This window comes from Netta rufina (assembly GCF_964035555.1).
Source record: "Netta rufina genome assembly, chromosome: 3".
Classification (NCBI taxonomy): domain Eukaryota; kingdom Metazoa; phylum Chordata; class Aves; order Anseriformes; family Anatidae; genus Netta; species Netta rufina.
The window spans coordinates 90,832,988-90,857,705 of NC_140125.1; the positions used below are offsets into that span (position 1 = coordinate 90,832,988).

General features: G+C 37.9%; 1 protein-coding gene across 3 annotated transcripts in view; it reads left to right on the plus strand.

Annotated features, from left to right (window-relative positions):
• The window catches only part of LMBRD1 (LMBR1 domain containing 1), a 73,164-nt gene that overhangs the window by 10,688 nt on the left and 37,758 nt on the right, over positions 1 to 24,718 (plus strand). The window contains exons 4-7 of one of the 3 annotated variants that reach the window (XM_084285269.1): positions 8,002 to 8,099; positions 8,797 to 8,864; positions 14,008 to 14,096; positions 16,216 to 16,289. In XM_084285269.1, the coding sequence (XP_084141395.1) occupies positions 8,002 to 8,099; positions 8,797 to 8,864; positions 14,008 to 14,096; positions 16,216 to 16,289 (329 nt within the window). The remainder of the gene's footprint in view (positions 1 to 8,001; positions 8,100 to 8,796; positions 8,865 to 14,007; positions 14,097 to 16,215; positions 16,290 to 24,718) is intronic. The other 2 variants (XM_084285270.1, XM_084285271.1) reach the window with 2 other exon arrangements.

Sequence of the window (24,718 nt, forward strand, 5' to 3'; positions counted from 1 at the left end):
GAACTTACCTGTTTCTGCCTTGTATTTGAAATGCCGTTACAACTCAAAACCTAGTTTAATATCTCCCAGATTTAGTAGATTATTAGTGACTACCAGTTCTAGTATGGTTTGCTTTTATCCACATTAAGATATAGAAAGTGTTAAGGCATTGCCAAACTCTTTCTAGTTCAGAAGTTTTGGGAGATAATCCTTTTCAAACTGCAGTGCAGTACCCATAGATGTACAGTACTCAGTGTTTACTTGTAGTTCAGATGTGAGATTATCATTTTCAAAGGGTTTGTTTTCTTTTATATTTGGGATTAGTCTAAATAGCAAAGATAAGTCTCTTTAAAAGCAAGATATCTCCTAGTAAATCCTGAACTAACTTTTGTGATAGATTTCAAACTTAAACCTGAAGAACTTCGAAGTTCTTGATTTTTATTTTACCTGGACAGGTCTGCCCGAAGTTTTGTAGGACTAACATTTTATTTCATAGTATATCCTCCAGATGGTGGTAGAGATTTTTAAGATGCTTCAAAATATTTTTCTTTCGTAACTTTTGGTTTGAGGAATTGATGTATTTTTATAACAACACTGAAGTGAACAGTAGTAACATTTTTCAGAAGCCAGCATCATTCCTGTATAAAAATGCAACTTGATAGTTCACCTGTCTGTTTAGGTCTAGTTCCCCTGCTGCTGTTGCACAGCACAATGAAATGAAAGCTGAGAATGAATAAATTAAACAACTCTTCTAGTCTTGTAATGCTATTCCGTTTTCTTCTACTCCTATCTTCTAACAGTATGGGGTCTTGCCATGTTTTAAAATAAATGGGGTGACTGGAGTGAAGTTGCTTTTTGTACCTAGCCCTAGTATTAGGGATGTGCATACCAGTACTCTCTTTCCAAAAGTGCACTAATAGCTGTATAGGTCTCAATCTCTCCTGTAACTGTATTGTACTTACAATTCACAGTATGGTAAGTTGATAAGTTTAGGTCACTGCCCTTTAGTACAAGTCACTTGGAGGCTTTGGTTTAACTGCTGCAGAATATTAAGGATTATTTTACTGCCTGTGTTGCGATTTACTGAGAAAGCTGTCACTAAACTTAAAGGGGAGGGAAAAAAAAAGAAAATGGGTAGGCTCCACAAGCGGTCCTGTTTCATACCCCTCTGATAGATTGCTTGGCTTGACTATTGATGGAAAAGTGAAATTGCTGTGTACTGGTAGAAAGCAAAATAAGGCAACTCAGAATGAAGCTTGAAATGCAGTTGTTTCAAAGTGAGATTTAATGTAAGTGCTTAGCATAGGAAAATGGTTTACTGATTGCTTTGAAGCCCTAGCAGCTTAGTGTGTTAGTTATTTCTCAGGTAGTTAAACACTCATCTTACAAGTGTTTGGTACTGGGTCTTTGACCCAAGGACTTGGGCTTCTAGGAAGTAGCTGGAAGCTGAACGCAGCTACGTGCCTTCTCCTATGGTCAGAAAGTGAAAGCATGCTAAATATTGTGCAAAACTTGCACAGCTGTACCTGACAAATACTGGAGTGACACAAACAGAGTGACATTTATCAGAGAAACCACTGCCCTCCTAAGAAATACGGCTTTTGAGAACCATACTACGGTGTGCTAGAACATAAATTGGAAGACTTAGAGTATTGGCACTTCGCTAAAGTACTTGTAACTGTCCTGCTTCAAACAAGTGTTGTGTGATGAACACCTGGAATTCACTACTGCTTTGTATTTGTTAACTATCAGTGGGGAAAACAAGCTGGCTGTCCTTGCTTTAAAAATTATTTTACCGAGCCTTTTGTTAGGAATGTGAGGAATGTATTGGGGAAGAAACAGTTGTCTGTAGGTCTTCAAAAGTAGCTCGTAACTCAGATTTGCAGTGGAAGTGAGGGAGTATATAACAAAGCACTGTTTTAAGCGTTTCTGCAAGGCATCGGTATATAATGCCATCTGGAAGAGCAGATGGCTTGCATGATGGTAGAGATTTTTGATCGTATAAGGTTCTTGAGCCTCCTGTAGTCTCTAAGGGATTTCAGGAACTGTATTGATCTCAGATACCCTGCATGAAATCTTCCCAAGCCTTTCAGGTGTTCTAGTTCCTTCTACCTAGTGCTCTTTGCTGTTCCTTGTTGTCTACTACTCCTCCTAATTGTCCTCACGTACTTCTAGAAAAAAAACAAGGCAAAACACAATGAAGGGACCATGGCAATAATTTACTGGAAGATTACTGCCAAGCCTGAGTCTCACTGTTAAAGTGTCTTTGAATTGATGTGGTACAAATTGTCCTTTAAACAAACCTTACCGCAGAATTCTTGCTGCAGATTGCTTGGACTTGTTCTGTGACAGTAATCAGCATTATGCTGCCTATATGGTGAAGCCCTCTTGCAGTGGTATTGCTTCAAGCTTCTGATACAACCCAGAAGAAATGCTTTGAAATGGCAGTTGAGCCTGTGAGCAAGTGCAACGAGCAATCACCGAGTTAAAACTGAAGTGCATGGAAGTGAAATAAGGAAAACTCAGTCAGTTATGCCACAAGGTCACAGGCAAGGGAGCCAGGGGTAAGGAAATATTTATCACTTGGCTGACTGCTCGCTGCTGCAAGACTTCTGACTTTGAAGGTTAACTTTCCAGGGAGCAAACAGCTCTTTTAGTGGGCAGAACAACAGGCAATTAGATGCTTGCCTGTAACGCTTTTGAGCTGATGAAAGGTGTTCCTCTTAACAATTGGGAACAACAAAAATTCGCAACTCGGATCAGTCTGTTCCCTTGTGTTGATAGGAACTCTGCCAAGTCTTTAAAATTTTCTTTGTGATATAATAGGAAGAAAAGCCATTTTACTCTATTAGCTGTATAGCAAGTTTTCTTTCAGGAGAAAGAGGAAATGAGGAAGCTTTCTTCGTGTGCCTCTCAGGTGTTTCTCCTAGGAAGCTTTAAGACTTTACCTGATGAGTGAATGAAAAGGTCTTAATTAAAATGATCATGTGTGGGAAACGCAAAGACAAAACTGCTTTTAAATTCACTTTTCAGTGGTATGGTCCTGTGAAGTTACCATGGTAACATGGCTTTTCAACCGCTTGAATCTGCTCTGGGCAAATTGCAGAGCTGTTTCAACAGGGAGGGTAAGTTAGCAGTTGGTGGGTGCTTGTGCTGTGCTAACCCAGACTTAGGCATTAGCAGAAATTCACTCTGACTTACAGAAGTGCCGAGGCTGGAAAGAGGCCGCTGCTCACAGCAGTTTGTTCACACCAGTCTCCAGCTGGATGCTGAGTATCTCCAAGGCTGGAGGCTCTGCTACATTTTTGAGTAGCCTGTGTCAGTATCTGGCCATAGGCAGACTAATTCTTGCTTAAATGAACATTTCTATATTTCAGTTTGTGCCTATCTTCCTTTTATCCTTTACCTGAGTACCACATAATCAGGTATTCACATGCGTTGATAAGATTCATTCCTAAGCCTTCTTTTCTCCAGGCTAAAGAGTCCCAGCTCTCACAGGTGCTCCTTGCCATTTTGCTCTTCATTAAGCCCTCTGTTTTATGTGTGTCTCTTAACACTGGGAGCCCAGAAGTGGATGCAGCACTCCAGACCTGCAGTGCTGGTAGGGCCACACTGAGTCAAGGGGAGCAACCACCTTCCTTCTCCTGGTGGTGACACTGCACGAGGCAGCCTAAGATGCTGTTGGCCTTCTTATGTTTGCTGTGAGAACACTGCTAGATTTGTCTCATCTGCCAGTGTGGTGAGCTAAGGTGACCCAGCACAGGGTCTAACACACTGGAGGCGATGCGAAGAAGTGTTAACATGACAGGTGGATGGAGGAGAGAGGGAGGTGGGACCGCTCCTTGGATCAGATACAGCTTGCTCACTGAAGAAGGCCTTTCAGCATTTGCCAGTCACATATGATCAAGTAAATACTCATGATTCTGTGTTTTTTTTTGTTCTTAGTGTGTGATGCTGATGTGCTTCATTGTCCACCTCTCAAATGTTTGTCTAGAAATAGTTATATTAAAACAGTGTTTTTAGCTATACTTATGCAGTACATATTTAAGTAATCTATTTCATCGAACTTGGAAGTAGGATATAGCCCTGTAATACAGCTTTTGCCCATGTATTAAATGAATTAGTAATATTTTTGGCATGTACTTTGTGGACTGGAGGAGACTTGCATCTAAAAGCAACTCCTGCATGTAAGGGTATACTTCACATGCAGAATTCATCTCTATGGATTTAGTCTGTCTAACAACCAAGAAAACAGCCGTAAATAAAAATCAAAACTAACCATATTTCCTTGAGGGAGAAAAGTGAAAACTCTTCCACAGAAACAAAAGAAATGACCAGAGAAGCTGTGGATGCCCCATCCCTGGGGGTGTTCAGGGCTGGGCTGGATGGGGCTTTGGGCAGCCTGGTCTGGTGGGAGGTGTCCCTGCCTATGGCAGGGGGGTTGGAACTGGGTGGTCTTTGAGGTCCCTTCCAACCCAAACCATTCCATTATTCGCTAATAGCAGATGACAGTTTTCAACATCTGGTTATACTTGCTGCTCCTCCAAGTGTAATTGTAGTTCCTTGTCGGTACCATAACAGCATCAGTCTTGCAGCTGGCTTGTCTTTAATGTCGTTTGCCTCTGTGAAAAGGACTAGGTCTGACTAACTCCAGTTATGGCTGTTGAGGGAGCCATAAGGAATGAAACTGCAGAAAGTGACCAGGCCTGCGTGACTTCCCTAAATACCTCCTCCTATTGCCACCATTAGGAAGACAGTACTGGGTTTGATAAACTATCAGTCTGACCAGATCTTTGTATTCTGTACTCACTGTTCCACTGTTCCAGGATATTGTTTTCTCAAATTTGTATTGAGAATTGCAGAGAACAGATTTCTATTTCTGCAAGGTTTTGCTCGTTCGATTCTTCCCCTAGTTTAATAGCCAGCACCCTCTTCTTTGGAGTGTGTAAGGCTTCTGCTGGTGGAGCTGTGTGTGAAAGGCATTCATTGATACAATCTGGAATGAGACTAACCCATTGGAATCAGTCTTTCCCCACCCTTCTGTAGATAGCGTGGGACCAGCTAGGTAGGTATTTCTTGTTAGTATAGAAGTATTATCCAAAAATAGCTTTTACTGTATCTTGCTGATTTGAATATGAATATATATTTGGCCAGATGTGGCTTGGCTCTTCTTAATAAAGACCAAGAGCTACATCTGGCTCCCTCTTCAGGAAGTTAAGGGGCATTTTTAATATTTGGCTGACTTTGATCACAGCTGCTCAGGCAATTCCTGAAGAACAATTCCACTGCTACCAGTTAAAGTTTCAATGAATTAAAGCCTTTTTGTCTGCCAGTTGATAGAAGCGTGTACAAAAGGAGATGGGCAATACTTTCTCTCAAATTAGTTGAGAGTCAGCTTGGTATAAGAGGTTTTCTTACTTAAGAGGTTATCTTCAAAAGGTTTTATCCTTCATTATGCCCAGCTTTACTCCATTTTCCAGAGGATTCAAAGCTCTGCTACTTTGGGTTGCACAAAAGCAAGGCTAAACTCTCTTCTATTGTTCTGCTGGCATGACACTAAGCCAGTGTGATTTTTTTTTTTTTTAATCTGATAAATTCCTGAGTATAATAATAAAATGGAAACATCTTTGAGAACTTCGATTGGATTAACTATGACTTCAAGGAAAGTAGAGTTATTTAACCTTTTGGTAAGGCTAATCTGGATAGGAATTTGCTTTGCTTACATTGGCGAATAAGAGAAGCTTATAGATGTTAACTTCAAAGTTATGAAACTTAGGATGTCAGGAGCTTAACATCGGGAGTTTTTTACAATACTCTATTTAGAGCTGCATAGACCTGGATCTAAATTCGCTTTAAATATTCTGGTATGCAAACATTATCTTAAACCTCTTGTATGGTTTTCATGTGAGCCATTGGATGTAGAAAAGGAAATGAGTTTAAATTTGAATAGAACTGTTAGTAGCAATACCTATTTCTTATTGAATTTGTACTGGATAAAACCTTGATTCGATGTCTTGCACTTGTTTGTGTTTTTTTGTATGGACATGAACTCTTTACGTCTTGCAATATATTACTCTGAATAGTGGGTTTGTGGAACTATTATGGTCATGTTTCAGACTTTCTTTACTGTAAAAGTTGGATCTATATAAAAACACTTAAATCAGCTGCGTTTATTTGGTGCATGAACTTGACTTAAGTATTTATATGGTCATGGTAATGAACTGTTAAAACTTCAGTAAAATGTTTCATTTATGGAAGTATCTCTGTTTTAAACTTCATTGTAATAGCTTAAGCCTGCTAATTCATAGCATGAGTTGAGAGGCACCACTTACAGTCTGGAAGCTTGGAATGAATTACTTTTGGACAAAATCTTCATATTATATTCTTGGCAACGAATTTACTAAACTCCTGTGACCATCTTTTAAAAGCTGAATGTGGTGGTGTTAATAGCAGTATGTGGAAATAGTTTTTGGAATTGTTTCTTGTACTGAGTTGAAAACTTTGCTTAGCTGTCTTACCGTATGCTGTTCGGATGCTTGTGGTACCAGTGGCTTTTTGCAACCTTTGTAAAGGCTGGGCAAGCTATACAGCAATTCAACAGCATCAAGCAATGCAGTTAAATAAGACAGTTCAACAAAAGTAGTTCAGCTGGTGATTAGGTGATTGTCAGTGGCCATTGAGAAAGGTCCTCTGCTCCATACTGTAGTAGATCAGATAAGCTCTTGATATTAGCAGGAAGAATTAAGAGAAATTACCAAAAACAGTTTTATCCTATAAAAGCATACCATACTTAGTTTTCAAAAAGCAAATAGTTTAAAATCAAATTCAAGATAGATATTTAGCTATGTATTTGGTAACTGAGTGGCAGCAGCTCAAATTCAAAAAAGTCTCTAAGCTTAGCATCAGAAACCTGAAATGTTGCCTTTAAAAAATGAATCAAGATACTGCAGTAATAGCATTTTTAGGTAGTACCAGTGTTTGGTATAGTGGCATGTGGTAACAGTATTTCACTCGAATCGTAGATAATTTTTGAGGTTTGAGTCTTTCTTCCTCTATTGCTTTGGAGGAAGCATGGATTGTCCTGTTATTTGGTGAGTTGTGGCCATACCCCATATGAGTAAAGTATGCTGAAGCAGATTTACAAGACTTAAACTTGGAAGCAGGGTGTTTTCTGTGCTTGCAGTGACCTCTATGGGTTGATTATTCAGATCTTTAATGATGACTGTAATTTGCATAACTAACTATCATAGTGCAGTTTATATTTAGGACTTGCCTAAAAAAAAGGCAGATCATAGATTTGAAAGATTTGATTCCTTGAAACACAATACTGAAGCAGTTTACATGCTGTTCTAGAGCATCTAAGAATGCTTTAAGATTGTTTCAAGTTATCTAGAACTGAATTTTATTTGTGTTGAATGTGAGACAGTTTACAAACAAATCAAGATCTATTTGTTACACCGTTTGTTACACTCCCACACCAATTCAGCATGCTAAATGGTAGATGCGCATAACACTTTGAAATGTTTTCTCAAAGAATGACTTATCTTAAACTTCTCATTCACATCTAGGTAGTAGGTCTCAATACTTCATTTGGCTTCATCAGCTAAAATGCTTTTTTAAAAAGATTTTGTGGAAGCAGCTGGGTACTCTGAATATATTATCCAAGATAAGAAGTAACAAAACTAAGTAAGGAATAATGTTGTTAAATCCTGTTCTCTGTTCCCAGTGTGCTAGTCCTGTATGTCACTACGTGCAGGCGATTGCTTCCTTTAGTCTTTCTGTAATTGATGAATTCAAGATTGATCTGAAATCCGTAGTCCAAACAGGTTAACTCCAAAGGACTTTTAGAATGAACAAAACAACAATAATTCACAGGCTGACTGTTAAATTTATTAACTTTTCAGTGCTTGAAATTGAGATCTAGAATGAGAAGAAACTAGTCTTTTTTTTTTCTTTGAATTACTATGCTGTAAATGAAGTGCCAATATAACTGTCTTTTCACTTAATTAATCTTTTTCCTAGCCTTGTACTCCATCATATTGTTCTGCGTCTTTCTGTGGATACCCTTTGTCTATTTCTATTATGAGGAGAAGGAAGAAGATGATGGCAACACATGCTCAGTAAGTGTACCATAACAAAGGGAGTTAAAAGTTCTTACGAGATTTTTCTTAGAACTCCTGGAAATACCTGTGAACAGGCTCTGAAGCAGAAGACAGAAGGATTATGCTGATTCTGGGGTAGAAACTAAATCTATCTTGTGCTTTCATTTTCTGAAAGTAGGCGGTAGTAATTTACGTGAAGCTAGCAGCTGATGTCAGTAATACACTGAAGATTTTTGATATGCATAACGGTCCAAGGAACACAAATGCACACCAGTAAGCTGCGAGCTTCTCAAATGAAGAATCTTTTTCTTAGAGTCTTGTAATCATTAATCACGGTCCCTTTCAACCCTATTCAGTTGTAATATTAACATGAGGGAGAAAAACTTCTAACTGTAGCCATAATAAGCAATAATATAAAATATTGGTAGTAAGAATTTTCTTTGAGTGTTTTTGACCTGAACAAGTACACCCTGGCTTCTGGCCACAGCTGCCCAAGTGCATAGCTTAATGGAAGCATAATTCAGTATCATTGTTCGTAGTCCTCAAGCCACAAGACTCCTTAAGAGCGTATACTACAGACTTGGACCTAAAACTACTCTTGCTTATTTTGGAGGTTCTCTTGAAAATCTGTTGTGTTGAGTGTGCTTTTTAATAACCTGTTGGATAAATCCCTTTGGATTTATGTTAATATTATAATTTTCTTTTTAATATACAGCAGGTTAAAACTGCACTCAAATATACTCTGGGATTCCTCACAATTTGTGCAGTTCTTCTCTTAATTGGGTAAGTATTTACATTGAATACTAAAGAAGGATATGCGAAATAGAGCCCTAAATGGAACTTTGTTCTGTGCAAGATTAAAAAGTTATATTGGTTGAGCACAGCATAATGTAACCAATATCTAGCTTATCTCTATTAAGGCTTAAATAACCTGGGTATTGTACACCTGAAAAGCAAGTGTTTAACTAGAAACCAAGCTGATATTTTCCTTAATTGCAGAGGTGCTTGTGCTTCCAAGTTCTGACTTTTTGTGCAGTGTGAATATCCATCAAGGATGTGATGGTTGCAACTTCTATTTACAATTGTATTGATACCTGAAGTACACCAGGGTGTAAAAGATTCGTGCTTTTCCTGCTTGCTTTCTCTATGACCAAATGCTTTTGTGGACATCCAAAATCAGTTCTTGGGAATGTGAGTAGATGTAATGTTTTTAGTACTACCCCCAAATGGAGATCTTCTGTGGAAAAACATGAATATAGTGTGGGGTAGTACTTTATAGAGTTGTGCCTTGTATGAAAAACACTTCACTGGAATTTGTTTAATATGCAGATACTACTGAAGTGAGTAACTTGTTTGCAACAAATACTATTATTCTGAAATTCCAGTATTACAAAATCAATTTAAGATCACCATTAAACATGACATGCACACCAATATTTAATGCTTCTAATGTATGCTGTGCCATATGTGTTTTGACTGCAGCAGTAAAGCTGGTAAAATTTACAAAATGTGTGTTAAAATGATACATAATGAAATTCTAGAAAGTGAAGTAGAAACTAGCAAAATTAATGTTTCTCATTGTATACTGCCTTATTGTTTTATAGTATCGTTTCTAGTTTGGAGAAACTTCAAGGTAGGATTCCAAGAGTTTTAGTGCCTTTCCAATTAAAAGTAGCTTGTTGGCTGCTATGAGAGACTAAAGGACTTAGAGTTAGCTTAATCTGGGTCTAAAAATACTACTAAAATGATCTGACAAAGCTGTTTCTCTAATCATTGACTTTAATCATACTCATATAAATGTACTGTATAATGTATATTTTGGGTTGTCATCAGAATCATTCTTTTGTTTGCTTTTTAGAAATAGGAGGTTGCTTGCTTCTTTAAAGATAGGATGATGTTAATATCAAACTGATGCCCTTGCATTGGAAAAGCACCCTTGCTATTTAGGAGGCTGTTGCAGAAAATTTACTCTTGGCTGCCCGCTATAAGGGAAACTACAAGACTGAACAGCTCAGTTCAGGAAGAAAATGAGAATTGTGCTGAGGAAAAAGGTGGACTTGAGTCTGCAGTAATAGTGGGTGTATTCTGAATGTTCATATACACGTTGTTATGGAGGAGTTGGTCTGCTATCTGCACAGCAACAGCAAAGAGCAATATCAGAAGTCCTACTGCCGTAGGAAAGAGCTAAAAGTGTTGGAGTTCAAGTCTCAACATGAGGGGGTTAATTAAAGGTGGGACTGAGGACAATCTTGCAGTACTACCTATTATACCTAGCAGTAGCAGATTTATTTATTTTTCCTGCTGGTTGTGAGAGGTAAACACATGGTCAGTATCAGACCAACGTTAAACCAGACCTTATGCACTGATTTTATTTTTAGGAGGCCATGCTTAGTGGATAGACTCATGCACAGAGGTTGCAATAGCTAGGGGGCCTGGAATGTTTCCTGTTAACTTCCTAGTGAAATTAGGTTATAGTCTGACTTCTTGTGCTTGTATGGTTAGTGTATGGTACCAGAAGTGATCTTGGTTTAGCAAGTTGTCTGTATAACTAACAGATCTATAAGTAGCTTGGCCCCTTTAAAGATAGGGGCAAAGACCTCTCGGGGAAACCTTTCCTGTGCAGGGCTCCTCAAAGAAACCATAAAAGCTGGCTGAGCTGGAAGTCTAAAATTTATCTTACTCTTATCTGAATACTTATCTTGCTCTGTTAGAGATCAATGTTATTATTTGGGGAAATTTAATATTTTTTTCTTCTGCCAGTTCACCTTGTTTTTTTTTTTTATTCTAAGTATCATTAAATTAAAAGCAAAGAATAGACAAACTTACACTGGGATGCTCAAAACTAAATTTACTTGTAATGCAGTTCCCTTCTTAAAATTAATTTAGTATTTACCATTAAATGTCATGTGTTTGGAGGCAAGGAGCTTGAGGTACTACAGTCTACATTAAGGCACCTCTATACAGCACCTTGTTTGGAACTAAAATACTCCAGTCTGAGGCTAATAATGTCTGATTTTGAGCATAGCTTCCTTGACTATCAGTGTTTATAATTAAACTTGTTACCTTCCATTTTCTGGAAGTACTATGTTCTAAAAAGCTATGTACATAGCCCTAATTAACCTATAAATAATTGTGATTTATAGCAGAATTCATTTTAGGGAAGTGAGTTTAAAACTAGTTTGGAACTCTGTTGCTAGAGACCACAGTTAGTAAATCTTACATCTTTGATTTAAGGATCAAATTTGACCTGTGTACACCTGTGTGCTGTTAGCTCTGCCAAATGTTAATAGTCTTAAATTGCTTGTCTAGCATCTATTTTTCATTCTGCAAGGTAGATCTTGATCGTGATATTCCCAGGAATTGTTTTAAGCGGGAGATTGGTTTGACTCTGCTCTGAACATTAGTACACTTGGTAATTTCTTTTCTGCGAAGAGCTGCAAGTGCAAGACAACAGTATTGGCTGCTCTGTTCACTTGAATTAGCTGAATTCCCAGTTACGCCTGTAAAACTGTGTTGGCATTTGCACTCTATTCACTCACTGTCAATAGACTGACATGTTGTAGTGTGCAGGTGAATAGTTACTTAGCAAGTCACTGTCTTACTATGTTGATAGCTCCTATGGTCCATTGACCATTTAATCAATGTAGCAAAATGGTTGGCTTCTGTCAAATTTTTTCTTGCTTAATGTGCATGAAAAATAGGCCTAAACTGCTCTGTATCAGTATCATGATGGCACAATGGATGGGCTGTGTTTTAGAGCTGTTTTGGGACTGTGGGCTGGATGCTGGTCTGTAGATAGCTAGGCATGCTGGCTGTGCCTAGCTTGTGTCCTGGTAAGCTAGAGGTTAGCAGTCAAAGCAGGCTGGTTACAGTCTACTGGCTTAGCTGGCCTCTAGTTGGGGGACCCTGTTCTTGAAGGTGAAATAAGATTCTTGTTTGGGATTGGAGACTGTGAATTTGTAGAAACTGCACTCCTTTCCAAGGCCCTTCTTGCTGCATGGAAGTTGAACAGGAGCAGAATCAGAGATGTCTCATGGAGTCAGGATTTAGCTGAATGCTAATTGAAGAGCATGTATTACAGGGTACTATGCCTTCTACTCTGCTTATGGTCCTTCGATGTGCTGGTTTGTGAAAAAAAAAAAGAAAAAAAAAAAAAACACCACCACCACCAAAACTATTGCTCTTGGAGGAAGAAACTGGCAAGTTATATTCTAAGATAGTCTTCCATCTCTTTTGTTCCATCCATGTGGTCCACAGACAGTAAATTCATACTGATTTTTGAAGTGAAAGGAGTTGAGCTCACTTGGCTTGCAATTGCCTCCTATTTTTAAACTTTTTCAGCAAATAAACTGCAGTTTTTTGTGTTATCTCTTGCAAGTAGACAGTTCTACTTAACTTGTTTTAGTACCTGTGATTTGATCTTGTCTGGATACAATTTTAAAGAGAGAATTAGTATGAGAGGCATTTACAAGACTGAATCTGTAAGCCAGCAAGCATGTGTCAATTCAAGTATTAGCCTTAGTCTAGATAAGACCCTTTAATTTTGTTTGCAGGTTAGTTATTTGTTTTTGAATGATAAGTGTACATAGTTTAACACTAATCTCTGAAACACATGCTTGTATTCTATACTTGAAGTTCAAGGCATGTTCCTGGAAGATGTGTTATTCATTTATTGGAACTTAAAGGAAGAATCCCATTCTGTACTTCTATTTATGCAAAAGTCCAAAAGGTACTTGTGAGCATTCTTTTTGTTTTGTTTTGTTTTGTTTTTTGTTTTCTGTTCTTATATTCTTTATCTAAATTTCTCTTAGTTTTCTTCCAAACTGGCTTCCTTGTGACTTGTAGACTTTCACAGAATGGTTCAGATGGGGAGGGACCTTAAAGATCATCTAGTCCAGTTCTCCCTGCTGTGGACAGGGACATCTTTCATGAGATCAGGTTCCCCAGAAAGCCCCATCCAACCTGGCCTTGAACACTTCTAGAGATGAGGCATTCACAATTTCTCTGGGTAACATCTTACGGTATATCACCACCTTCAGAGTGAAGAATTTTGTCCTAATATCCAACTAAATCTTTCCTCTTAGTTTGAAACGATTGCCTCTTGTCTTGTCACTGTGGGCTCTGATGTCTTTCTCCAGCTTTCTGATAAGCCTCCTTCACATATTGAATGTCTGGAAGCTGTGATTTCAGATTGGTATGGAAGTACTGTTTTTCTAGCTCTTCAGTAATAAGCTGTTGTCTGTGGAGGTGCTGAAGAGGCAGTCTTACTATTGGACTTTGAATGGGATGGCTGTTTTACCTGGCATTCTTCTAAGCACTCTTTGCAAATCTCTTTCCCTGAAAGGTCAAAAATACTTACAGGGCTTCTCTGCAATTCAGTTCTCTCAGGCAAAACACCAAACAAGTGGAATGCGTAAGAAGTGTTTCTATAGTTGTAATAGAGGGACACGTCTATGTTCCACTAAGTTTTAATTAAATGCTTTCTGTGGCAATCTTGAATTTTATACTAGTTTTCAGTAATGTAATTTTTATAAAAGAATCCTTCTAAAGTGATAGTTTTTGTTGTTGTTGTTGTTTTTAACGTCTCTGCCAATGAGTTAAGCCAGGTTAGTAAATAAACACAGGACATAGGTTACTGATGCTTGAGTGTAAGGTCCTTGCCTCTGTTAGGACTGGTAAAATTAAAAATTGTTTGTTGACCTCAGACCTGACTGTGCACAGGCTCACACATGAACTCTGCTGATCTGAATATTCCATATGTGAGGAATGTGTATTAAATGAAACACTGCCTTCAGAATTTTTGAAGCTTAACATCAAACATTTTTTCTTCAGCAATAAATGGATTTCTGTTTTCTTAAGTTGGAAGTACAATTTTTTGATATTTGCCTAACTAGGGTAAGCGAGATGACTTTCTGTTTTGTTACAGGGCTTTTGTTCCTTTGGATATTCCCAATAAGAAGAACTCCACGGAGTGGGAGAAAGTGAAGCTCCTCTTTGAAGAATTTGGAAGTAGCCGTAAGTTTGAGATCTCTTCTGAGTTTGCTATTAGCTTATTCTGTCATATTTACCATTAACTGAACAAAAGGTAACTTTCCTGGTGACAGTTCTCTAATTTGAGTTTACTCACTCCCCTGCAGTTATTCTTCAGAATAAGCTTTGGAATGCTTTGAGCTGCTGATTCCACAGGAAAGAATTAAATAATTAAAAAGAGAACATAGTATATTAGTTTACATTTCAGGGGGCACTTTAGGTTGCCAGAGTTGGTTTCTCTGTCCTGTACATGCTCCTGCACTTGTGCATCTACTGTATGCATAATGCAGCAGGCACTTAGCTCTGTTACTGCTTTTAATTTTGTGGTTGTCGCACAGGTCTGAGGATTCAGTTAGTAGCAGTGCTCTTTGCAAAGTCTTTCTTAATATGAACTCTGTTTTAAGCTTTTCCTGCAAGCACAAGTGATAAGGAAGCCAAGTGCATTGTTTTGTCATAAATTTTGCTGTCACTTTGTTTGTCTGAAGCTAGAGAAGTGTTCTGACAGGATGGAATAAAATGTTTCCTAAACTGTTGATATGGGTAGTGACAGTAGTTGAACTGAGATGCAAGCTACTTTCTCTAAGCAACATTGACATGGCTGTCAATTAAATATTCAGTTCTGTAGCTGTCTTTGCTCTGCAGCATAGCATAGCCAATGTTTAGTTCTAGTAAGGTCATCAAGATGCTGGGTTGGGATGTGCATGCCTGGATTTGTTTTCTTGGCTCTACTGCTACTGGCGCTTTCCTGTGACTTTAACTTGGTAGGACCAGGCAACAGTCTTCAGACTGAAGAGACCTCAGGTTATCTAGTCCATCTCCTGCTCAAAGCTGGAAGTTGTAAGGTCAGATCAAGCAGCTCGGGGCTTTATCAGCTAGTTCTTGAAAAAACCCTTACAGATGGAGACCTTCATTTCATGGTGAAAAATAATTCTTCTACCCAGCATGAATGTACATGCTGTTGCTCTTTGTCTCCCATTCAACCACTGTACACCACGGAAGAGCCTGGACTCCACCTCTTTGATAAACACCTTGGAGGTACTGGCAGGCTGTGTTAGGTCTCTCCAAAGCTGGCTCTATTCCAGTCTGAACAAGCCCAATTCCCTCAACCTGTGTATGATATGTGCTCCAGCCTCTTGGAAACAGGCTAGTGAATGGATGCTGGTTAACAGGTTGAATGAAAGCTATTTTGCTCAGAGTTCTTGAATCAACCACAGAAAGGGGGAGGATATGAGGGAGAACACGAGGCAGTGGCTCAGTTTGCAGTTTCTGTGACTGGGTGCAGACACGAAACCCATCTGTCAAAGTTAACTTCTCTAATAGCTACTATGCACAACTGTGCTGCTATTTAATGAGAAGTTCAAGGAAGCTTGCCAAGTTGTGTCCTCATAGGCAGGATTAGGGACAGGGCTGTTATGCAGAATTATGCAGGAGGATTCCAGAAGTTTGATGCCTTTGGGAATGAGTTTGGTATCATTCTTTCCTTCCATTCCCTTCTAATTTCTAAAGTGATAGCAAGACTGCAGTAACTCCTCAGTTCCCTGACCTTTTTCCAGTTTGTATCTGGATACATGTGGTCTGAGTCAAGCCTAAGCCCACAGTCCCTGGCTTGTTTGGTTGTTTGAGGGATCTATGTCTGCCTGATTGTTTGTGTAGTGCTCGATTATGAGAAGCTGGGGGATAACAAATCAAGGATAAAACCATCCAGAATGCATGCTTAAGTTGTGGAAGGTTAACCACAATACTCTGTGGAGGCTGTAAATAGATACTGAAGAAGACATTAGACAGTGGTGGGAGTTAAGTTCATCAGTGGCTATTCAACCACTTAGCTAAATGCATTATCTTCAAGCCTATAGTGAGGGAGGGATGGCTGTTCTGCTTCTTCAAGTATTGGAGGAGGAACAAAAAGCTGACAAATTCACCTAGTGCAGCTTGTTGTGTTTTGTTTTTGTTGTTTTTTGTGTGTGTTTTTTTTTTTTTTAAGTTAATATTGCTGGTAATTACAGCTCATTTTTTTTCTTTAATGAACTTAAATTTCAGGAAACTAATTGAAGAAAAATGAGTATCTCTATTGTAGGAAACTTAAGTGGGCTTTCTCTTTTTTCAGATGGCTTGACTGCTCTTTCATTTTCCATCAGTTCCTTGACTGTGATTGGGATGTTGGCAGCTATCACTTACACAGTAAGTTGTTAGTATGTTTCAACTTCATATGTTAATGGTACTTGCTGTTATCATGAACCACAGTTGTATGGAAAAAAGTCATCATAGTAAGTAGCTTCAACAGTATCTTCTAGCTCTGTTTATTCATGGTTTGAAATAATACTTCAACTTCTCGGAATATGAGGAATAACTTTACTGCAGTTTAAGAACCACTGTTTCAGAACTTGAGCTCAGCTCAGATTTAGTTCCAATGTATTCCTGCAAGGGGAGATCATTCTTCATTATGCTTTGTAATACAACTTCACTGGTTCCTACTGTACTAAGGTTTGTCTCTTGCTCCATTCAGCTGTAGAGAACTAAATACTGCTATTTATACATTGCACAATGGCATAACCTAGACTTGGTCTGGTCATTCTGAGTTTAACCTTACTACTGCTTGTCTACATTGATGGTTTTATTCCTACAGAGCTTTATAAGCAGAAGTCTGACAGAATAACTTGATGTATAATGAAACATGCAACATGTTTGTGATTACAACTACATTTCTTGTAAAAGGCTGTTCTTCATTCAGTAAACAAAACAGCAATTTCTTCAGCAGGTGGTATTGCTTCACAATTCTATAGTTCTAGAATGTGAGTATAAGTGCATATCTATACATGTCAATATTCAGTTCTACACACGAAGAATCTGCAGTATCTTCTGCCATGTAAACCTTCAGAAATCCGGAAGATCTTAAGTTAAAAGCAAATTGAGTTTAAACACTGTAGAAGCGTGTTTTCTAAAGCCTGGGGAGTGTTCTTTTAGTCCTACACATGCAATTAAAATACTGCAGTTCTTAATGTAGATTAAAAGGATTCAGAAGAGCGCATTCAGTAACTGATCGTGAATCATAGGATTAATGCTATTTGACTATTTTTAAGTGTGAAGGAAAAGGAAGCATTTTAATTTACAGGCTTTTTGATTGTTTGTAACTTGTCACTGATAACTGATGACAAATGATAACTGATGCCACACATTTTGTGTGTGGCAAGTGACAGTTGTAATAATTCGGCCAACATTTCATATTCATGTTGTCACATTCTTTTTTTCATCTATTGAGTTTATTCAGTCACTGAATATCAGCTGATTTGTATTGTTACAGTATTAAATTGTCATCGGGATAAAATTCTGCAACTAAGATGATGATTTAAAGCCTAACAGTTAACTGCAGATGAAACTTAAAGGTTGTATGAGTTCCATGTTTTCTTAATAGGTGTTAATCTTTTAAATGTGTGTCCTTGCTGAAATAGCTCTCCTCATTGCAGCCTGGCTCTAACACAATAGACCTGAGTAGCTTTGCTAGTGAATGCTGAGTGGCTCGGTAACAATAGCTCGTACAATAAAAGTTATTTTGAAGCACTGCTACTAGCTTGTCTTTGGGCAAAAGATAAGTGAACAAAACCATTGCAGAACAAGGATAAGAAGTAAGAGCCCTTTAGTCATAACTAGATAAAGGGGTGAAGTGCCTGCTAAATCTTTTGACTCCTGAACAAGTCCAAATTTAATAATAAAAAGACAAAGTTATTAGCTATGCTTTTATTAATGCCTTTAAGCTGGCATAAGTTACAGCAGGATTCTGGGAGGCAATTCAGCACAAAGCTGTAAATGAGGATGTTGAATGCCAACAGCTGAGTGGTGATGAGGCCACTGAGCCACAGCTGTAGGAGACAGCTCACACTGCTGTAGGAGAGCACTTCGGTGGACCACGGAATAGGAGTATTTAAGTCAATAGAACTGAGAGCATCTCAGCTCACCTAGCTGCTCTCAGCTCTATTGACTAAGTGCTTTATTTTGAACTGAATCATGAATTTAATTACTTTTAAGCCCTTTCTGACTGACATAGGTGCTAAATTGTTCAGGCTATATTGCTGACATCTAGATCATGTCCTGGTCAAAAAAGACCTAGACCTTCACTTAGCTTGTAATAACATGTCAGCTTTTAAATTTGTTTCCCTTAATTATGGAAGGAGAGATTAATCTCTTGTTCAGTTACATTACTGCAGAGCATGTGTAGAGTTTTTGACCTTCAAGAAACTAAAATTAAGAACAAAGTCATTAGCTAGGAGAGTATCTTCACTGTTTTGGTCTTTTTTTTTTCCAGATTAAAGCTGGCAAACAGCTACCCAAGTTTGATTTCTTTTTTGTAATTGTTAATGAACATCAATAAGTATTTAAAATGCAGACTGTTTTACACAAGTTTATTGTTGACTGAAGCGTAAACAGTGTTTCAGAAAGTAACATTTGAAAGCTTTTGAATTTATTGCTAATACTCCCCACCTATGTTTTATTTCCTTACCATGCCACTGACTGGGATTTACTGCTGAGCCCAGACTGTTTCTAGGCACTGTTCAGGTGCATGTCACAATATGCTTCTGTCCTTGAGACTAACTGAATCTGGGAATGTGTGACTTCTGTTTAATGTTCAGTAACTTCAGTGTGCTATGCTGTCTGGGGCTTATCAAATGAAGACAAAACCTGTCCTTAAGGCTGGTGCCTTAGTTTTACTGTGTTTAGGACTTGTACAGATAGTGGGTGGTGGTCATTCAGGTGAAATATCAAGCATGAGAGCTACAATAGCTTTCTTTGAATGCCTTAATTACTACATTTTTAAGGTTAATATGTTGCTTGGAAAACTTGGAGCTGTCTATGCAAATGTTTGGAGCATGAAATTACTATTCATTTGCATTCAACTGCTGCATTTTGTCCTTCTAAAACCGTAATTTTTGTTACACCGTAGGGTTTACGACATGGTGGGAGAAATGGAGGAACTATTCTGTGGAAGACTTGGGCATGAGCTCACAGGGGAGGGGAGGACTGCTGTCCATCTTTGGTGGTGTACTTTTTGGCACTGTTTACAGGCAATCACAAAATCTTAGACCAAAACAGTGAATTAACTTTGATACATTGGTGGACTGAGGTACAAATGCATCATGGTCAGTGAAAGCCACTGAATAGAAGGTCTACGTTCTCAAAGTTGGAGTTGGAACAGCTTTCCTAGGTTCTGTCTTATCATAACACTTTGCCCACTGTAGTGGTGTTTAGGCATCTGTAAGTATGCAGTTTCTACTTGTAGCAGCATGACAGCACTGCTCTCAATTCACTGTTCAGACAGTTTGAGCACCATGCGGATGCCATGTCTCTGTGTGAGAAATAATCTGCAGCCAGGAACACAGGCTCAGGCAAGGATCTCAGTGAAGTAGCATTTTATTCGCAATTGCAATGGAAGACATCCTGTGAGCAGAAGTGCCCAGCAAAAGTATATCACAACCTTATGTTCCCTATTACCCAATGCTTAATTCCTCCCCAATTTCCTCATTGGCTGAGTACTACAGCTTCACAAACTACTCGATGCTTATTACTATACTATACATGGATGTGTACAAATTTCTGTTAATTTCTCCTTTTCCTTTTTTTCCTTCTTCTCTTATGACTAGAGGGCCCATGATTTTTTCTTTTTACTGATTTTGCTCTGCTCTTCTTGTTTTTCTTAGCTATCTCCCTTATTTTGGAACAGTGGGACCTTCTACTGTCCCCTTATCTGCTTAACATACTCATGACTGTTACGCCTGCACAATCACATTTAAATATGCAAGGTTAGTGGAATTTTCCACTGCGAAAGCACGCTTTAATTCTCACACCTGGGTTGTGGTTTGTATTGAGGACTGCTTTTCACAGTGGTAGGACTTAATTTAGAAGTTAGTTCAGTGAAAAGTTCATACACCATCATGCTTTACTGAGCCTGAGAGAGGGAGAGCTGTAAGAGTATAGCCTCTTACACTATACCAGTCTGGATAGCTCTAGTCCTTACACTTAAGAGGAAAACAAGCATAATTCTGGAAGGAGTAACTGTTTATTTTTGTAAACTTCACAGTTCAGTCCTTTGTGCAGTCTGCCTTTTAGGTTTGTATTCTTATGTTATATTTTATTTAAAAAAAAAAAAAATTGCCTCTAGATAATTAGAAGCATTAGTGCTCAGGCAAGTTTGATGCATTGTCTGTAATGCTTGCCTGTGATGTTAGACATCTGACAAGTAATTAAGTTCCTGTATTTTTAGACAGCCTTCTGTAGGCATATAGAATTGTTTGTCACGGTCCTTAGTTGTTAAACTATTCTTTAGTAATTGGTGGTAGGTTTTTAAACACCAAAAGGAATACCCTTTTTATAAGGGTGAGCACAAGAACATCTTGAAATCTTTGCACAAATGCTTGGCAGCTTATGAGAAAAGGGTAGACAACAAATGAGAATGTAATACATGTTACTGGAATTTCCTTCTCTGAACAGTGGTGATCTTTGTTCAGTTGAGGACTTGCAGTAAAGATGGAAGTTCTTCCCCTGGTTCCCGACTTCTGAAAATCCTCAACCTGTTCCATTGCAAGTTTTTTATTTGCACTATTAAAGGAGTATGTGGTCATAAGAAAAAATCAAGAACAGATGTATCCAGTCTTCTGTATACTAATTTATATTACTGTAAAAAATAATAATATATATATATGAAATATATATTTTTTTCATAAAAATATTTTTAATCAAAAATATATATATATGTAATATATGTAGTGAAGGCTGTAGCATAGTAAGAGGCTAGCAAATGCTTTCATCATTGAATTGTATTAAAATTTTTAAGTAAAGAGTGGTTTTACGTTGAAGATCTACAACTTGATTCTGTGAACTTGAACACAAAACACTAAAAGTAAAAAGTGATGCTGTGCCTGCACTTATTGCAGCTGACTTTAACTTCATCTTAAATGGTATGTCTAGAAGAGTACTATGAAGCAGATAATTAGTGGATTCTGCCTATGTTGCCTGGAATACAACCTATCCATTCTACAATGAATCTACAATTAAGTTAACAGGACTGTTGTGCATGGCCTTGAATGTTAAGAATTGGGTTATAGCTGTTCAGAAACTTCACTTCTGTGCTGTGGTAATATACAATACTGAGAAGTTACGGAAAAGAAGCTGTGGCATTGGCACCAGACAGCCTTGAATTTGAGTAGATAGTGAGAGCAAAAGCTCACTTCTGTATGTGTATGCTCCTAGGCTTTCTCTCTGAAAGCATACTTCTCTGCTTCCTCAGGAAGAGAGGTGCAGAGAGTGATGCTCTTTAGATTGTAAATGACTACGGTTTAAGTTATGGAACTAACATATTTACTGTAATGACTAATCTAGTTAAAATCTATTTTTTAAGGAGTACTGTCAGCATTGATCCAACATGCTGGGCCTCTTTGAAGTAACTGTTGATTTAATGTATTGCTTTTTGGTGAAATCTATGGTGAGCTATTCAAGCAGCAAAGAACAGACTTGCCAGACTATGCAGTGTAGTCTACACCATATACATGTGGTGTGATGTTCCTGGGGGGACATAAGTTGAAGCATCATGCTGGATTAGAATTGCTGACAACTGTCAAGGTACTGTTACGGTGAAAGATAAAGCTACAGTTCTGTTTAGTTGTTGTCAGATTAGCATGCTGGTTTTCATTTTCTCCTGGCTTGAATATCAAAATCTATCCACTAAATTTGACATATTGATGCAAAGAAGGTGTTTGTGTTTTTTTTTTTTTCCATAGTATGAGTCAGAACACACAACACCGTCATTGTGTTGTGAACTTCACCCCAGCTTCTGAGTGGAGTATCATGAAATGCACTGTTAAAGCTCAAAATGCTAAAGAGAAACATTTTGGTATGGAAAAACTCCTGAGTTCTTCAACTTCAGCTAAATATTATGTATAAATTTAGGAGGGGGTTAATAATATGTATTGAACCTGAAAGCATCCTGTCCCTGAAAGTAAAGCACTAGGAGAATACTAACCTAGAAGTAACAGCTCAAGGAATTAATGTGGAAATTGCTTACATCAGGGAAGGTCAGGACTTCCTTAACTACTTCCAGGGATGATTTAATATAGAAGATGAGGTATATTTTTCCAATGGACAAGTTGGTGTCTAAGGTAGGCACAAAATTTTCTGAGTTTTCCAAAAACATAGAACTCGTGTAGTGTTATTACATGCTAACATACCTTATCAACTCAAGAGGCAGTGGACACCAACTGGAATACAGGAGATTCCCTTTGAGCGTCAGGAAGCACTTCTTTACTGTGTAGGTGACGGAGCCCTGGCAAAGGTTGCCCAGAGATGCTGTGGAGTCTCCCTCCTTGGAGATTTTCAAAAAGTATCTGGGCATGGTCCTGGGAAAGCAGATGTAGGTATCCTTGCTTGAGTAAGGGGATTGGGACTGAATGATCTCCAGACATCCCTTCCAATCTCAAGAGTTCTGGGATTCTGTCTACCTTATGGACCTGTGGCATTTAGAAATGTACGAAGAGTGACACCTGCCATGTTTGTAACTGATGATGTGACATGTCCTCTCAGCTTAAGCTAGGTTTTAGCTGAGGAAAATCTTGACAGGACAGTGATTGATGAGTGATTCTTTCTTTGGTTCATTTTATCCACAGTACCTGTTTTGCTCTTATAACCTCACTTAGACCACACTGCAAAATTTCTGTTCTAACACAGCTTTTCTTTTATGCAAATGATTTATTAGATTATTTTTTTAACATTTCTCTTTATTCACTACCGTGGAATTAATGCTCAAACAATGTTGGGCCCTTTGTTTAATAACAGTATGCAGTGTCTTCAGAGAAGGAGGTAGTTCTGTGTTCTAGGAACTATGACCTTTTGCAAGATTATGTGCTGATAATTCTGTGCCAGAGGATAGCAACTGCATTTAAGGAATAATTTAGTGTGGTAGGAGGCAAATTTTCCAAAATTACTTGTGCAAGTGAGGGGAGTGCAGATAGTTGTTCTGCAGTGGGGGGAGCACTTAATGCTTGCTCATGATCTAAACATTATAAATCTCTTTATTTTTCTTCACCTTGTAACTTCAGTGACTTGATTGTACGAGAAACAAATTTGCATGCTTTTGCAAATGGGTGCGGAGGAAAAGTGTTCTAAGCCTTGGAAATTGCAGTTAAGTTTCTTGTGTCCATCTTTGGTTTGATCCTTGTTTTTAACCTGGTCTTCTTGAATGTACTGCCACAACTCTCACTTCATGTTGTATTTCCTTGCTGAATGGTTTGTAAAATAATCTTTTCTTGGCATTAATTCATGGCATTAATTAACCCTTCTGGAAACTAGGAAGGGGGAAGAAGGTGCAGCTAGGAAAGGTGTATATTCCAGATTTTATTTCTGAGAGGACAATAGTGGTTTTATCAAAAGTATAGGTAAAGTCAGTTATGATTTCTCATATCATAGATATGTCCATACTACTGACAAGAGTGTGAAATTATATCATTTTTTCAAAGTACATGCGATGTTTAAATTAGAAATGTTGTGTGAACTACTTTCTTGGTGTGGCTCAGCTTCCAGTATAGCTTTTAATTGTTGGATCCTTTTCTGTTACAAAACCGTAATAGCTCAAATCTGCTTTTTTTGGTGTTATGTAATGCATAATACTGAAATACAGCACTTGGTTTTTAAAATACATTTGTAAAAAATGTGAATAAGTGATCCTTAGGGGGTCTCTACGGATCCATGACCTTGATGATTTATACTGACAGCTTTCTGTGTCTATAAATATGAGATATAATAAGAAAATGATAAATCAGGGCTGCAGTGCTTTGTTTGAAATAGTTTCACAGATGATGTAATTTGAATCTATTCTTTCATTAATGTGTTTTGCATGGGAATGGTTTTACATTGCCCTAGGTATTAATGCAATAGTTGTTGTCAGCTGCAGATTGCTATTTGAATTCAAGGCAGAATAACATATTACTCACACAATGATAGGCAGATTAATTTTTGAGTGATCTTTTGCATCTCATTTAACATGTCCTTGAAGGATGATTATAATTGGCTTTGTAATTTTTCCAAAACATTTAATAAGCGTTATTTGACTTTTTGTGAAATAGTAAAGTGATCCTTTCTCCTTCATCCTGAGAGAGAAGACGTTACAAAACTCAGTTTGTCTGCTGACAAATTTAATGATCTTCTCACACCTAATTTTTGTCCAGAGTATGATTTGCTTTTCTTTCATTTGACTTATTTCTATTGAAGGGGAAAAAGCTTAAAGCCTTTTGTAATCTACCTAACCTTAAAAGCACTCATTTACTACTGAACTTCTTATGTAGACTTCAAACAGTTACTGAGAAACCTACAAGTTAGCAGCTTTTATGGTTGTTACCACTTAATCACTTCAATATAGCTTCTTAAATACAAAAGAAACTTAGTTCTTTGATTATGGTCACTTCTTCATGAAAAAATAAATATCCGGAATAGCAAATCACCTTGTTCTTTTGTTTTAATAGCCTGATTCCTACCGCAGCCACAGAAATCTATATGTGTTAAACTGCTGGATCAATGATAGTTTTGTACCTTTGAGGTTTTAGAGATTATACCTTGAAAGTAAGTTGGTCTTC